Raw genomic sequence first — 17,344 nt, 5'->3', positions numbered from 1 at the left:
AAGTGCTTCTTGCAGCCCACCTAGCTCTAATGCCCAGATCAAAAGCTTTTCTTTTTTGCCACAAAACAAATCATATTTGACAAAGTCAGATGCCTGCTAAGCTACAAATATATAGATTGACTTGGCAAGCTAAAGTGAATGGTGATCTGACATCAGTTTAATCTATTTTGTACTTTTACTTTACCTAAAGTAATTAGTTTCCTTTGTAGCCTTTCCATTCCTTTGTGTGCAGACAGATGGGGCTGATGGGCATATGGAAGTATCAATATAAGAACACAACTTCCACCCTACAAATCCCTTCTGTAGGTGAGACAAGAACGTGGAGACTCTCACATCCTCCTCTTTCCGTGAGTTGCCCAGACCTTGTGAACCACAGAAGTGCCTAAGAACAGAGGCTGTTTCCAAGGGTGAATTTTCTCCCAGAAAGGTGAGTTTGTCACTGCCAGGGCTCATTAGGATTCTTGTACTCAGACTCCGAGGGTGGCCATCAGCGCACCTTTCCAATATATTATTCCCCTTTTTAACTTTTCATTGATCCCTGCTTTTGACATGCCACACTGACCGGCTATGCATACTGTCCTCCTGCGAAGAGGTCAAAGGATGTGTATGCTCAAACTCTGAGCACGTACTGAAAGTAAAGTGGACCCTAATCACCTCTGTTCTCTGCATGCCAGAGATCTACAAGTGTCACTTGCTTTTTGGAAGTTTGCATTATGCCCTTTTGATTTTAAAAAGATCTACATTAGTGCTTGCTTAACACGAGCAAACAAATTGAATATTTTTTATTATTTATTTATTTATTTATTTATTTATTTATTTATTTTACAATTGAAACATCTAATTTTATTAACCAGTGTATGCCTCTGATTTCTGTGTATTAATTTTATATCCTGCCACCCTGCTGAATTCACTTATTAGGTCCAGTAGTTTTTTGATTGAGACTTTAGGGTTTTCTATATACAGTATCATGTCATCTGCATATAATGATAATTTTACTTCTTTTTTTTCAATTTTGGATGCCTTTTATTTCTTCTTCTTGTTTGATTGCTGTAGCTAGAACTTCCAGTACTATGTTGAATAAGAATGGTGAAAGGGGGCACCCCTGCCTTGTTCCTGATTTTAGGGGAATTGCTTTTAATTTTTGTCCATTAATTATAATATTGGCTGTGGGTTTGTCATAGATGATCTTTATCATGTTGAAATATGTTCCCTGTATTCCCACTTTGATGAGAGTTTTGATCATAAATGGGTGCTGCATTTTATCAAATACTTTTTCTGCATCTATTGAAATTATCATGTGGTTTTTCTGCTTCCTTTTGTTTATGTGGTGAATCACATTAATTGATTTATGAATGTTGTACCATCCTTGCCTCCCCAGAATAAATCCCACTTGATCATGTTGTATGATTTTTTTCATGTATTGCTGGATGGATCCGGTTTGTTAATATTTTGTTGAAGATTTTACATCTAAATTCATCAGGGATATTGGCCTATAGTTTTCTTTCTTTGTGTTGTCCTTGCCTGGTTTTGAAATCAGAATTATGCTCGCCCTTGAAAAGAATGTATATTCTGCTGCTTTAGGGTAAAAGGTTCTGAAAATATCTATTAAATCAAGTTGATCTAGTATGTCCTTTAAGTCTGCTGTTTCTTTGTTAATTTTCTTTCTTGAGGATCTATCTAGTGATGTTAATGGGGTATTGAAATATCCTACTATTATAGTATTGCTGTTGATCTCGCCCTTTATATCCATCAAAGTCTGCTTTATATATTTAGGTGCTCCTATATTAGGTGCATAGATATTTATGATGGTTATATCTTCCTGTTGGATTGCTCCCTTTATCATTATGTAGTGACCTTCTTTATTTCTTAGTATAGTCTTTGTTTTAAAGTACATTTTGTCTGATATAAGTGTTGCTACACCAGCTTTTTTTTTCATTTCCATTTGCATGAAATGTTTTTTACCTTCAGTCTATGTGCATCTTTTGTTTTAAGGCGTGTCTCTTGTAGACAGCATATGTATGGGTCCTGTTTTCTTATCCATGAAGCTACCCTATGTCTTTTGATTGGATCATTTAATTCATTTACATTTAAGGTTATTATTGATATATAGTTGTTTATTGCCATTTTATTCTTTAAAGATGTATTTAAAGAATACATCTGTATTTCTCTTTTGATATATTCTTTTCCCACTCTGACCTGTTTACAACAGGCCCTTTAACATTTCCTGCAGCATTGGTTTGGTTGTAATAAATTCCTTGAGTATTTTTTGTCTGGGAAGCTTTTTATTTCTCCTTCAATTTTAAATGATAGCCTTGCTGGATAAAGTAGTCTTAGTTGTAGGCTCTTGTTCTGCATTACTTTGAATATTTCTTGCCATTCCCTTCTGACTTCAAGTGTTTCTGTTGAGAAGTCAGATGTCATTCTTATGGGAGCTTCTTTGTAGGTGATAACCTTTTTTTCTCTAGCAGCTTTTAATATTTTCTCTTTATTGCTTAGCTTTGGTATTTTAATTATGATGTGTCTTGGTGTAAGTCTTTTTGGTTTTTTCTTTAATAGACTCCTCTGTGCTTCTTGAACTTGTGAGACCCTTCCTTGCACCAATTTAAGGAAGTTTTCACCTATGATTTGATTGAATAAAGTTTCTATCCCTTGTTCTTTCTCTTCTTCCTTGGGAACCCCTATGATGCAGATGTTATTTCTCTTTATGTTGTCACAGAGCTCTCTCAGAGTTTCCTCAGACTTTTTGAGTCTCTTTTCTTTTTTCTTCTCTGTTTTTGTGCCTTTGTTCTTCTTGTCTTCCAATGCGCTGATTTGATCCTCAGCTCTATCCATCCTGCTTTTAATTTCTTTCATTGTGGTCTTCATTTCTGATACTGTATTTGTCACCTCCAACTGATTCTTTTTTAATATTTCAATGTCCTTTTTTATACTTGCTATCTTTTTATTTAGGTGTTCGTAATGACCATCCATTGTTGTTCTAAGATCCCTAAGCATCTAACAATCATTATTCTAAATTCTGCATCTGGAAGTTTGGTTATTTCCATATCACTCAGTTCCTTTTCTGGATGTTTCTCTTGTGGTTTCATTTGGATTGCACTTCTCTGTCTTCTCATTATGTCTGTGTATTTGGGTGTGTTGTTTGTAGGGCTGGTTGAGTCTAGGTTTGGTGTTGTCTGCCTCCAATTTTCAGTTGTGTTATTTCTAGGTCTTCTTGGCTTGGCATCAGCTGTTTTTTGTAATCCACTTTCGGATTTGGGCTGCTTTGAAGTCTTGATTTGTTTGTTTTCTTCTCAGTTGTAGTCTTTTTACTGATCTCAGCAGGGGGCTTATTTGAAACTGTATCCAGGAATGTGGTCGGGTTTTTGTTTTTTAATGAATGGTAATTACTTCTTTACTTTACACCATTTTGGCTTCTGGAAGATTTCATAGGAACACTACTTTCAGATAATCAGGGGACCCTGTCTATGATTCCCAGGGGATTCAGCAGTTTTAATTTTAAATGGTGTCAGAGGACCTTCAAGGAAGCTCATTTTTGTGAAATAGTTCCACAGTGAAGAGTTTCAAGGATGAGATTGAGTACACTCAACTCCATCAAGGGATTGAGTTTTATGGAAGTCAAGGTTTTTATAACTTGAATTTCATCTCGGTGGAACACCAGGAAGTTTCTTAACAAGTGTGTAGAAGGGTGATTGACAGAAAGAGACAAAAAAATCATAAACTACTGTGATAAATGAATGCACAAATGGATAAACAAAGTATGTTAAGAGAAGAACAACCCAAAACTTGGAAATCAAAGGACCATATAATGTCTCTTTTCAAGTGTCATCCTGGGGAAATTTTTAACAAGTTCACTCAGTGACTATTTAAGTCTCTAGGAGAATGTCTGGCACATAGTAAATTCTAAACAAATATTAATAGAAAGATTTGTTATTTACAAATTCATTCGCTCTAGTGATTTGCAAATCTTATTGCACTCAAAACTCACATGGAATGCTTATATTTATTTACTTTATCAACATCCACATTTGGTTCCATTCCCAACAATCCAGAATAGGTGAAGATGGGCTCAGGCACTGCTACTGGCAAAGCTTTCCAGGTGACTCCAGTGTGCAGTGCTTGCATTGGGACTGACACTCTAATATCTCCTTGAGTCTATGTTTAATTTCCACTGAAGATCATGCTTGGACCTGGTGAATGGAAGGAAGGCTGTCAGCCCTGGGAGCAATGCTAGAGAAGGTGTTCTAGACCAACACACTCTAATTCTATTCTAATTCTATGACTGTGTCTCCCGCATGGCTTTCCTAATTAGGACTCTGGTTTGGAGAGGAAAGAGAGGTCTCTGCATACAATGTGCTGACATTAGGCTCAGGCACCCAGATTCTATGGTGATAAGGACAATTGTAATAAGCTGCATCTGAAACCTAGCTGCTTACTGTGGAAGGACCTGGCCTATGGTCAGACACACAGTTTCTTCAGAAACAACAAGGCATTAATGACTGTCTAACACTGCACATTTCTGTGGGATAAGACAAATTTCAGCTCTGGATGCCCTGTTGGTCTCTGCACTACAATCTTCCCTCCTGTGGTTTTACCTGAAATGACAGGTGGACCTCCCTGCTCCAGAGCAATTCTCTACCCTGCAGTGAGAATGTTTTTATACACACAAGCCTGGTCTCCATCTACACATAATGCTGCAAGACACATAATACTGGTCCACTTTGCAGATAGAGAACTGCGGTGAGAACAAGGAAGTGGTTTGAAGACACTTACAGAGCTGGGAAGTAAACGCCATAGCCAGCATTTAAACTCTGGCTGACTTTTTCCAAGACTGTAGATTTTGTTGCTTTGTGTGGTTTTTTTTTTTTAATTCTTATTTTTATTCTTTTTACCTGTGTTAGTGAATCAATTTGCTGATGTGGTTGTTAGGGGCAAAATCTTTGATTCGGATGACTAAGATTTGGTCCCAAACATTTTCCTTTCTTAATTCTGATTTTGGTCAAGTTATGAAACTTTTCTGAGACTCAGGAACCTTTCTTAAAGGTAAAAGATAATAATGCTTACCTGACTGCGTAATTGAGATGACAAAATACCTTAATATAGGCATAATGCTTTAAAAGAATTTACACAGAATATTCAGCAAAAGGCGGTGTTAGTAAAAACATTTATATTAATATTTTCTTTTTGGGCCTATAATTGGCCACTCTTTAAAAATAATGTTTTCAAACTCCTTCCTCTACAAAGTCATAGAATTTGTTAACTTCTAAATATTAGAAAACATACTAATGTGATCAGCCTCATATATCAATAGGCAAATATAGCTAAAAGTAATTAATATGAATTCTTATAGATCAAGATACCTATAGAAATTACATACAAAATTATTTTTCTCAACTTGAGAGAGTTTATTACATTCATTAGATATATAAATATCAGAAATAAATTGTTAAAAGTTCAAAAATCAAATATACAACTATATATAAATATATACATATAAAATTAAAGCCAACATCAAAATCTAATTTAAAATATATATATTTAGATATTTAGCATCATATTTAAAAAAAAATTTCACATAAGAGGTTAGTTAGTGGGTGTCTGCTCTTATTTCTATCACATACTATAAAGATAAATATCCAATACTTCACTATGGGTATCTCGAACTGATAGGATTATATGCTTTTTGTATTTTCCTATTTTACTTAACAGTGTTTTACATATTAAAAAATCAGCAACAGGCCCTGGCTGGGTAGACAGAGCATCATCCCAACCTGCCAAGGTTGTGGGTTGGAACTCTGGTTAAGGCATATATGAAAAGCAATCAATGAGTGCACAATTCAGTATAACAAATAAGTGTAAGGATGAGCTGGTATTTCTCTCTTGCTTTCTTTTTGTTTTCCTCGGTCCCTCTCTCAAATCAATGGAATATTTTTTTAATTGGCAACATTTATTTTATTGTAAAAATTGAAGTTTGAAGGAAAAATCTTGGTAGACTTCATTCATACTTATAAACATGCTATAATAATAACATATTTTGGTAGCAATTTCTGTAACATACATAAAACTTTAAAAATAAAGCAAGTTTTAAAAAATACTTTCTTGAAGGCCTCTCATGATAATCAAGAAGGAATAATGTGAGGAGACAAGATGGCGCTGAAGTACCAGACATCTACCTCCCAGAACCAAAGTGGATTACAAACTAATTTTATGAACTATCATCTGGAAAAACCAACTTTGGACTAAACTCTTCAACCAAGGAACACTGAAGAAGCCACACTGAGACTGGTAGGAAAAGCGGAAGTGCAGAAATGCGGAGAGGGCTGCCCAGCTCCTCGGAGGGAACGGCAGCAGGGAGAGTCTCGCATGGCGGGAAGTGAGTTTAGCAGAGGGGAAAGGGTCCTGAGCCCCAGGAACAAAGCCCCAGCCTGCAGCCCCAGAGCCCAGAAGAGGCGTAAGGACAGTATTTAGCGGGAAACAAGTCAGGATACTGTTTGTGAGAGAATCTGATTTCTGAGACCCAGGACCCTTCTTAAAGGGACTGCGCAGAACATCTCTCTCAAAAACAATCACCTGGGGCTCCTGGGGATGGGGGGAGAGAGGAGAGCATCAGAGTAAGAGGAAGAGAGTGTAATCTAGGAGGCATAGGGAGAAATATTTTGGGAGATAGCCACCCTAACCCCTGGGACGAGTCACTCCCCAAAGCTGAAGTGAATATTTCCCCCGGAAACAGCAATAACAGCAAAGGGAAGCAGGAGAGCAGCCAAACAAGCTCCACCATGTCATTCAGAGCAGAGTCGCATAGAAGGAGGGAGCTTTTGGGTGTACAGAAGTAAGTCTTAGGGTCCGAGCTGCAACGCCCCCAACCACGCAGCTGAGGGCGCACCGGAGAGCGGGCGGCAGCAGGAGACAAAAGTGTGGTTCTGCTGGCAGGGGCGAAAGCCAGCTGGCCACCACTGGGCTCAGGTGTGAGCTCAATCTTACCCTGCTGGGGAGAAGGGGGCATGCAAAAGCGGTCAAGCTCAGCTGCCAGCAGCCTGTAACCCAGCCTCCGGGAGAAGGGCGGGAACCCCAGAAAGGGTGGAGACCAGCCCCAGAGCAAGGGCAGAGAAGCACAGCCCTGCCCCACCCGTGCAACCCAGGCTTGCAGTCTGACTTGGTAGCCGGCTCCTCCCATGGGGGTGGAGCCAAAAGCCCAGAAGAGGTGGAGCTCCGCTACAGAGCTGAGCTTTGGCACACATCCCTGCCCGGCGATAGAGCCAAGGCTAGCAGCTGTTCCTTGAGTGGGATCCTCCTGCAAGGGCAGGGCGAAAGCTCGAAAACAGGCGGAGACCCGCAGCTGAGCAAAGGTGCTTGCCAGTGCCCTCAGGATAGAGCATAACGTCACACACAGGGGTGGGGCAAAGGCCAAGGCCACCAACCCTTGTGCACCTGAGCACGTGATCACAGCCACTCCCGTGAAGAGAAAATGCAGAAGCAGAGAAATACAACACAAATAAACCAAGAGAAATCCCCAGAAAAGGACCTAAGTGAATCAGATATAACCAAATTACCAGATGCAGAGTTTAAAATAAGAATTGTTAGGATGCTCAAAGATATTAGAACAACCATAGATGGCCATTACGAAAACCTAAATAAAGAGATAACAAATACAAAAAAGAACATTGAAATAATAAAAAAGAATCAGTCAGAAATGACAAATACAATATCTGAAATAAAGAATACAATGGAAGTATTTAAAAGCAGAATGGATGAAGCAGAGAATCGAATCAGAGTGTTAGAGGACATAATAAATAAAGGCACGGAAGCAGAGCAGAAAAAAGAAGAGACTCAAAAAGTCTGAGGAAACTCTAAGAGAGCTCTGTGACAATATGAAGAGAAATAACATCCACATCATAGGGGTTCCTGAAGAAGAAGAGGAAGAACAAGGGATAGAGACTTTGTTCAAACATATCATAGTGGAAAACTTCCCCCAATTAAGGCAGGAAAACATTTCACATATTCAGGAAGCACAGAGAATTCCATTAAGGAGAAACCCAAAGAAACCAACACCAAGACACATCATAATTAAAATACCAAAGCTAAATGATTAAGAAAAAATATTAAAAGCTGCTAGAGAAAAAAAGACTATCACCTACAAAGGAGCCCCCATAAGGATGACTTCTGACTTCTCAACAGAAACACTTGAGGCCAGAAGAAAATGGCAAGAATATTCAAAGTAATGCAGAACAAGAACCTACAACCAAGACTACTTTATCCAGCAAGGCTATCATTTAAATGTGAAGGAGAAATAAAAAGCTTTATAGACAAAAAAAAAAACTCAAGGAATTTACTGCAACCAAACCAAGGCTGCAAGAAATGCTAAGGGACCTGTTGTAAACAGATCAAAGGAAAAAAAATATATAGCAAAAGTGGAATACAGTTTTAAAGAAAAAAATGGCAAAAAACAATTACATATCAGTAATAACCTTAAATGTTAATGGATGAAATGATCCGATCAAGAGACATAGGGTAGCTGCGTGGATAAGAAAACAGGACCCATACATATGCTGTCTACAAGAGACACACCTTAAATCAAAAGATGCACACAGACTGAAGATAAAAGGATGGAAACAAATATTTCATGCAAATGGAAAGGAAAAAAAAGCTGGGGTAGCAATACTTATATCAGACAAAATGGACTTTCAAACAAAGACCATAGTTAGAGATAAAGAAGGTCACTACATAATGATAAAGGGAGAAATCCAAAAGGAAGATATAACCATTATAAATATCTATACACCTAATATAGGAGCACCTAAAAATATAAAGCAGACTTTGATGGATATAAAGGGCGAGATCAACAGCAATACTATAATAGTAGGGGATTTCAATACCCCATTAACATCATTAGATAGATCCTCAAGAAAGAAAATTAATAAAGAAACAGCAGACTTAAAGGACATATTAGATCAACTCGATTTAATAGATATCTTCAGAACCTTTCACCCTAAAACAGCAGAATATACATTCATTTCAAGCGCTCATGGTACATTCTCTAGACTAGACCACATGTTAGGGCACAAAAACGGGCTCAACAAATTTAAGAAGATTGAAATCATATTGAACACTTTCTCTGATCACAATGGCATTAAACTAGAAATCAACCACAATAGAAAAATTGAAAAGCATTCAAACACTTGGAAACTAAATATCACATTATTAAACAATGAATGGGTTAACATTGAGATCAAAGAAGAAATTAAAAAAATCCTAGAAACAAATGATAATGAGCATACATCAATTCAAAATTTATGGGACACAGCAAAAGCAGTCCTGAGAGGGAAGTTTATAGCATTACAGGCATACCTCAAGAAGCTAGAAAAAGCTCAAATAAACAACTTAACCCTGCATCTAAAAGAACTAGAAAAAAAACAGCAAGTAAAGCCCAGAGCTAGTAGAAGGAAGGAAATAATAAAGATCAGAGCAGAAATAAATGACATAGAGGCTAAAGAAACAATACAGAAGATCAATGAAACCAGGAGCTGGTTCTTTGAAAAGGTAAACAAGATCAATGAACCTTTAACGAGACTCACCAAGAAAAAAAGAGAGGACTCAAATAAATAAAATTAGAAACGAGAGTGGAGAAATAACAACTGACACAACAGAAATACAAAATATTGTAAGAAAATACTATAAAGAACTGTACGCCAAAAAACTAGACAACCTAAATGAAATGGACAAATTCCTCGAATCATATAATCTTCCAAAAATCAATCTGGAAGAATCAGAAAACCTAAACAGACCAAATACAACAAATGAGATCGAAACAGTTATCAAAAAACTCCCAAAAAAGAAAAGTTCTAGGCCTGATGGCTTCACAAGTGAATTCTACCAAATATTTAAAGAAGAACTAACTTCTATCCTTCTCAATCTATTTCAAAAAATTCAAGAAGAAGGAAGACTTCCAAACTCCTTTTATGAGGCGAGCATAATTCTGCTTCCAAAACCAGGCAAAGACAACACAAAAAAAGAAAATTATAGGCCAATATCCCTGATGAACTTAGATACAAAAATCCTCAACAAAATATTAGCAAACCAGATCCAGCAATATATGGAAAAAATCATACACCATGATCAAGTAGGATTTATTCTTGGGAAGCAAGGCTGGTACAATATTCGCAAATCAATCAATGTGATTCATCACATAAACAAAAGAAAAGAGAAAAAACACATGATAATTTCAATAGATGGAGAAAAAGCATTTGATAAAGTCCAGCACCCATTCATGATCAAAACTCTCAGCAAAGTGGGAATACAGGGAACATACCTCAACATGATAAAAGCCATCTATGACAAACCCACAGCCAACATCATACTCAATGGGCAAAAATTAAAAGCAATCCCCTTAAATCAGGAACAAGGCAGGGGTGCCCCCTTTCACTACTCTTATTCAACATAGTTCTGGAAGTCCTAGCCACAGCAATCAGACAAGAAAAAGAAATAAAAGGCATCCAAATTGGAAAAGAAGAAGTAAAACTATCATTATTTGCAGATGACATGATATTGTATATAGAAAACCCTAAAGTCTCAGTCAAAAAACTACTAGACCTGATAAATGAATTTGGCAAGGTGGCAGGATATAAAATCAATACTTAGAAATCAGAGGCATTTTTATACACTAATAATGAACAGAAAGAGAAATCAAGGAATCAATTCCTTTTACCATTGCAACCAAAAAAATAAAGTACCTAGGAATAAATCTAATCAAAGAGATTAAAGACTTGTACTCGGAAAATTATAAAAGATTGATAAAAGAAATCAGGGAAGATATGAATAAGTGGAGGCATATACCGTGCTCATGGTTAGGAAGAATAAACATCATTAAAATATCTATATTACCCAAAGCAATTTATAAATTAAATGCAATACTGATTAAAATACCAATGACTTACTTCAAAGACATAGAACATATATTCCAAAAATTTATATGGAACCAAAAAAGAACACAAATATCCTCAGCAATCTTGAAAAGGAAGAAAAAAGCGGGAGGTATCACACTTCCATATATCAAGGTATATTATAAGGCCATTGTACTCAAAACAGTATGGTACTGGCATAAGAACAGGCACAGAGATCAATGGAACAGAACAGAGAACCCAGAAATAAACCCACAGCTCTATGGACAACTGATATTTGACAAAGGAGGTAAGACAATACAATGGAGTAAAGACAGCCTCTTCAACAAATGGTGTTGGGAAAACTGGATAGCTACCTTCAAAGAAATGAAATTAGGCCTGACCTGTGGTGGCGCAGTGGATAAAGCGTCGACCTGGAAATGCTGAGGTTGCCGGTTCGAAACCCTGGGCTTGCCTGGTCAAGGCACATATGGGAGTTGATGCTTCCTGCTCCTCCCCCCTTCTCTCTCTCTGTCTCTCCCTCTCCTCTCTAAAATGAATAAATTAAAAAAAAAAAATTAAAAAAAAAAAAAAAAAGAAATGAAATTAGACCATCAACTTACACCACTCACAAAAATAAACTCAAAATGGATAAAAGACTTGAATGTAAGCTGTGAAACCATAAGCATCTTAGAAGAAAACATAGGCAGTAAGCTCTCTGACATCTCTCGCAGCAATATATTTGCTGATTTGTCTCCACAGGCAAGTGAAATAAAAGACAGGATAAACAAATGGGACTTTATCAAACTAAAAAGCTTCTGCACAGCTAAAGACAATTAAGAACAGAATAAAAAGACAAACTATACAATGGGAGAATATATTTGACATAGCATCTGATAAGGGGTTAATAACCAAAATTTATAAAGAACTTGTAAAACTTAATACCAGGAAGACAAACAATCCAATCCAAAAATGGTCAAAAGAAATGAATAGACACTTCTCCAAAGAGGACACACAGATGGCCAACAGGCATATGAAAAAATGTTCAACATCACTAATGACTAGAGAAATGCAAATTAAAACCACAATGAGATATCACCTCACACCAGTCAGAATGGTGCTCATCAACAAAACAACACAGAATAAGTGCTGGCGAGGATGTGGAGAAAAGGGAACCCTCCTGCACTGCTGGTGGGAATGCAGACTGGTGCAGCCACTGTGGAAAACGGTATGGAAATTCCTCAAGAAATTAAAAATAGAACTGCCTTTTGACCCAGCTATACCACTATTAGAAATATACCCCAAGAACACCATAGCACTGTTTGAAAAGAAGAAATGCACCCCCATGTTTATGGCAGCATTGTTCACAATAGCAAAGATCTGGAAACAGCCCAAGTGTCCATCAGAGGTTGAGTGGATTAAAAAGCTTTGGTATATATATACTATGGAATACTACTCAGCCATAAGAAATGATGACATAGGATCTTTTACAACAACATGGATGGGCCTTGATAACATTATACTGAGTGAAAGAAGTAAATCAGAAAAAACTAAGAACTATATGATTCCATACATAGGTGTGACATAAAGATGAGGTTGGGGTTACAGGGTGGGGGGAGGAAAGGGAGGGGGTTGGGGGAGGGGAGGGGCACAAAGATCATGGCTTTTCAGCATTTGCCATATTCCCCCCTTAATCTATAGACAGACAGCAAATATTTACGTATGGTGTTCCCACTATAAAGACTACTGTCTTAGGGACAAATGCTGATAAACTATTTCAGCAGTTCCTCCTTCTTCAAAGACCTATATGTCAACATAGAGCTCCATGTTTCATAGGACATACTCAAGTTCACTCCATGCTCCCTGGAGCTTTAGCACAAGGGAATGCCCCCCCCCCTTTTTTTTGGTTTGTTTGTTTTTGTAGTATTTTTTCTTTTATTTATTTATTTTTCGTATTTTTCTGAGGATGGAGATGGGGAGGCAGTCAGACCGACTCCTGCATGTGCCTGACTGGGATCCACCTGGCATGCCTACCAGGGGGGAATGCTCTGCCTATCTGGGGTGTTGCTCTGTTACAACCGGAGCCATTCTAGCGACTGGGGCGTAGGCCATGGGGCCAGCCTTAGTGCCCGGGGTGGCTTTGCTCCGGTGGAGCCTTGGCTGCAGGCGGGAGGAGGGAGACAAAGAGGAAGGAGAGGGGGAGGGGTGGAGATGTAGATGGGCGCTTCTCCTGTATGCTCTGTCCAGGAATTGAACCCGGGAATCCTGCACACCAGGCCAATGACTCCGACGGGTCTACTATCTCATGCTTTTTACTTAAGTAAAAAAAATTTACATTTCTTTTGAATGCTGATTAACAGGAGACACCAAATCTTATTCGCCTGCAAACTACTACCTTCTTTATTAGATCTAGCTAATAACACTGTTTTGTCTTTTTCCAAATAGCTCCAGATATATGGAAAAGATTTATATAGGCGGATGGGGATCCTCAAACCCCTCAGCGAGATCTTCTGAGAATGGCTTTTAAGATACCTAGAGGCAGAAAAAGCCCAATAGAGATCAGGGGAACTACCAGCTTTTAGGATACACCCTTAAAGGCTCCAACGCCCCAAAGGGGTCTCATAGGATGCCATCTGGGTCCTGCTTCAATAGTGGAAAGGAAGGTCATTGAGCTAAAGCCTGCCAGGCTTACACGCCTCTGCTGTGAGGAAACAGGGACACTGGAAAGTGGGCTTCCCCCTCGCTCCTCTAAGGGAGGGTTCAGTCTCTCCAGCCCTGCTCCAGCCACCTATGACCTAACCTTGCCCAGAAAGCTGGGGTTTGCCACTGAAGGCTGAAGGTGCCCAGGGCCGTTGGCCCCATCTATGACACTGTGGACGAGCCTAGGGTATTTCTTCCAAGAAGCAGGTAAACTGATCTCATTTGCACAAGGGCCACTTAACTATGTTTTGCCTGAATAGTCAGGTTTTTTATTCTTCCCTCAAAGATCTCTGTTGTGGGGGTTGATAGTCCTATTTTCTGCTGCTTTGCTTAATATATAGTGTTTCCTTTATCCCTCCTACCTCAATGCCCCACTCATATTTCAGGCTAGGACCTACTCCTAATTTAGAGCTCTGTTTCCTCCCTTTGCCAACTTGTATTATGAATGTACCTTTGCCACCCAGCTTAGTGTATCCCAAGGTTCTCTTTACCATGCCACAGTCGCAGAGCTCCAGGGAAAAGTAACCTGGTCTCAACTCTCCAGGTAAAGGATAACAGAAGCTCCATATCCACGCATGCTGCAAATGGCTTTTCCAGTCTACCTGAATCATTACCAGCTAGAAGCAGTGGTCATTGGGACTTGGACATGAGCTGCAAAGTATAGAATGGTGACAACAATTCCAGTGCCATGCAGACTTTTCCTGTGGGGAACTTTCCTGGACTCCTGCTCCCTGTGACAGCTCCTAACAGACTGAACTGTGGTTGGGTTGCATTTTTCAGGGATTTGGCATGGTGATGGGGCCAACTTGGACTTGGTGAGCATGTTAAGGACACTACTCTTTTATGGATTCTTGCTGTATTGGCCAAGAGTTTGCTTAAAGGCTTTTAATCACTGTAAAAAAAAATAGAGGACTGGATGAAGAAGATGGGGCACATATACACCATGGTATACTATTCAGCTAGGAGAAATGATGACAACGGATCACTTACAGTGGAATGGTGGAGTCTTGGTAGCATTGTGTGGGGTGAAAGGGGCGAATCAGAAAAAAACAGGAACTGCAGGATTCCATACATTGGTGGGACATAGAAGCGAGACTAAGAGGCATGGACGGGAGTGTGGTGGTTACGGGGGGTGGGGGGAGGGAACGAGGGAGAGGGGGAGGGGGAGGGGTACAGAGAGAACTGGATGGAGGGTGGCGGAGGACGATCTCTCTTCGGGTGATGGGTATGCAACAGAACTAAATGACAAGATAACCTGGAAATGTTTTCTTTGAATGTATGTACCCTGATTTATTGATGTTACCCCACTAAAATAAAAATTTATTTATAAAAAACAACAACAACAACAACACAAAAAGAAGGAATAATGTGGGTTGAGGGAATCAAGAATCAATATAATCTGATGCCCATTTTGTGCTGAGAGACATATTTTATTCCACTATGACCTCTCTTCCCATTCTTCCTCTGAACACTGCTCTCATACATGACCTCAGTGTGTGAAGGTACAATTTTTTTTAATTACTCATAGCATGGTTACCTAGCACTGTGCTCTAAAAATTCAATCACGCTACTCACCAACTCTTTGGTTGAGTTGAGCTGGCCTGTTGGTACCAGTGAGAGTGGAGGAGCTGGAAAAAGCCATTGGAGAAAGAAGGGATGCTAATGGGTCATCACAGTTGTCTGAAACAACAGGAGAGAAAGAGCACAAATTCTATTAGCAAGAGGTAGTCCATAAAGAATCCTGTCATTTTCCACCATTATTTGTTAACCATTTACTCTAAAGATGTGCTATTTTAGCAACTCAGCACAACAACCTTGAAAAACAGTTACATATGTCCTTAATGGTTAAAGAAATTAAAGCTCAGAGATGTTATTTTGTCCAAGGTCACAAAACTAGAAAATGAGGTAGTCAGAATCTCACCCAGATTTGTTTAATTCAAAAACCCAATGAATTCAAAAATTAATGCCTTAAATCAATTGCTTGAGCAAAGCCCCAAGTTACAGCTATTGAGTTCATTCTGTAAGAAGGATGATTATTAATGGGAGAAACATTGTTTAACTGCTCTCCAGTATTCAGCCCCTAAGGACTTTTGTAATAGTTATATCTAGAGGGACGAATAATTTAGAATATCTTACTCCCAGTTGTGTGAAAGTTTTTGGAAAATGAATTTTAGTTTTAATAATTTGTTTCTATTCCACAAAGTAATAGAGAATAGTACTGATCTTGTATAATCTTTAATATGATATTCACTTCAGTAGTTATCTTTCCAGCCTTCCTTAAATGTGGCAAGTGCACTTGCTAAAGTGTCTTTGATGCTGCCAAAATGTGGAACATGGTTGGGCTAAGACAGAGGAGTGGTCTTGACAACATAGTTATGTTCTCCCAGATAGACTCTGGGACCCTACTTAGCTAATTTCACGTAGAGGATGCCACTCTTCACATAGCATACTGGTCGTCTAAATGTTTCATAATATTTCATTTGTTTGCATCCTCCAATAGATGGCATGTGATTTGCAGAAACTTCACAAAGTATTCGGTACATAGTTTTTCATTAAGTCTTATTAAAATAACAAAATGGTGACGGAGGAAGGGAAGGAAGAGAGGGAAGGAGGGTAGAATAATAGAAATGAATTTATGTAACAGTACAAATATTGTTTTCCTATTTTTTTTATTTTGTTTACAATTGATCCTGCAGGATCTTTCAAAATGACTTCATGAAATCTAGACATACTTCAGTCAGCACAAATTAGAAATGTGTTATTCAGTTTAAAGGTAAACTTCATGGTATTACAGGCTTTTATAAAGAGTTGATTTGACATTTTTTTAAAGAATTTACATAGGTTTATGAGGCTGATAGTTCATCCAGAAAAATTCTTACAGAGCAGCATTTCATCATATTGCAGAAAATGTATGAGAAACATAAGAATTAATTTCTTTTGTTTGTTAGATGTATTTAAAAAAGCAACTGGCAAAGCATATTTTGAGTTTTTCTCTAACACAAATGTTTCAAGAATATTTTGCAGTATCTGACAAACACACAACAGAGCCTGGTCCTCACCAAAGAGGGCACGTGGCCGACAAGGTCATTTTGCACATGGAAAGAGGGGCTCGGCCCTTTCCTCTCAGCTGAGATGCAGGGCGAGAAGGAGCATATCCACCTTTAGGGCCACCTCCCCTGTTTGAAAATGAAGATCCATCACTCTATTTAAATACTAGGGAACGGTTTAAATGGAGTGCCAATCTTGTATTTGTTTACACCTGTTTTGTAATCCAAAAACAGTAGATGAATGTAGAAAACTGAAAGCAATTGGACTGAGACCATAGGAATACTCCAGGCAAAGGCACACTCAGGGGCACCTCGTAGACATCAAAGGGCCCCCGTGAGCACACAGCCATGTAGAGAGCCTCACCTGTTCACAGGTGTAATTACAGTTATCTTCACTTTCAAATAACACTGCTTCCACCACTTCCCAATAACTTGCTTCTACAGCAAACTAAAGATCTTCTGAAGGTAAAATATCATATTTATTATAGTGTTTATTTATTTCTTAAGTATACAAAATGTATAAAACTGTGCTACCATTTTTATTAGGTTTTTATAGTCTTTTTATGTGTCACTGATAACATACTTTTATGTCCCTCTTCTTTTTTTCCCTAAGTAAAACTAAAAATGACCTAATTATTTCAATTTAATCCAGTCCAGTAAGTATTTATAAGAGCTAACCTTTTGCTTGACCTTGGTTAGGAATTGGGAACAGACCTGAGTAAAATT

General features: G+C 38.4%; 1 protein-coding gene across 3 annotated transcripts in view; it reads right to left on the bottom strand.

The window, feature by feature from the left end:
- CNTNAP5 (contactin associated protein family member 5) overlaps positions 1-17,344 on the bottom strand; it is an 855,485-nt gene that overhangs the window by 659,078 nt on the left and 179,063 nt on the right. For all 3 annotated transcript variants that reach the window (XM_066345536.1, XM_066345539.1, XM_066345538.1), the window contains exon 2: positions 15,147-15,251. In XM_066345536.1, the coding sequence (XP_066201633.1) occupies positions 15,147-15,251 (105 nt within the window). The remainder of the gene's footprint in view (positions 1-15,146; positions 15,252-17,344) is intronic.

The sequence above is a fragment of the Saccopteryx leptura genome, chromosome 7, assembly GCF_036850995.1.
Source record: "Saccopteryx leptura isolate mSacLep1 chromosome 7, mSacLep1_pri_phased_curated, whole genome shotgun sequence".
Classification (NCBI taxonomy): Eukaryota; Metazoa; Chordata; class Mammalia; order Chiroptera; family Emballonuridae; genus Saccopteryx; species Saccopteryx leptura.
This window is presented reverse-complemented; position numbering and strand designations above follow the sequence as displayed.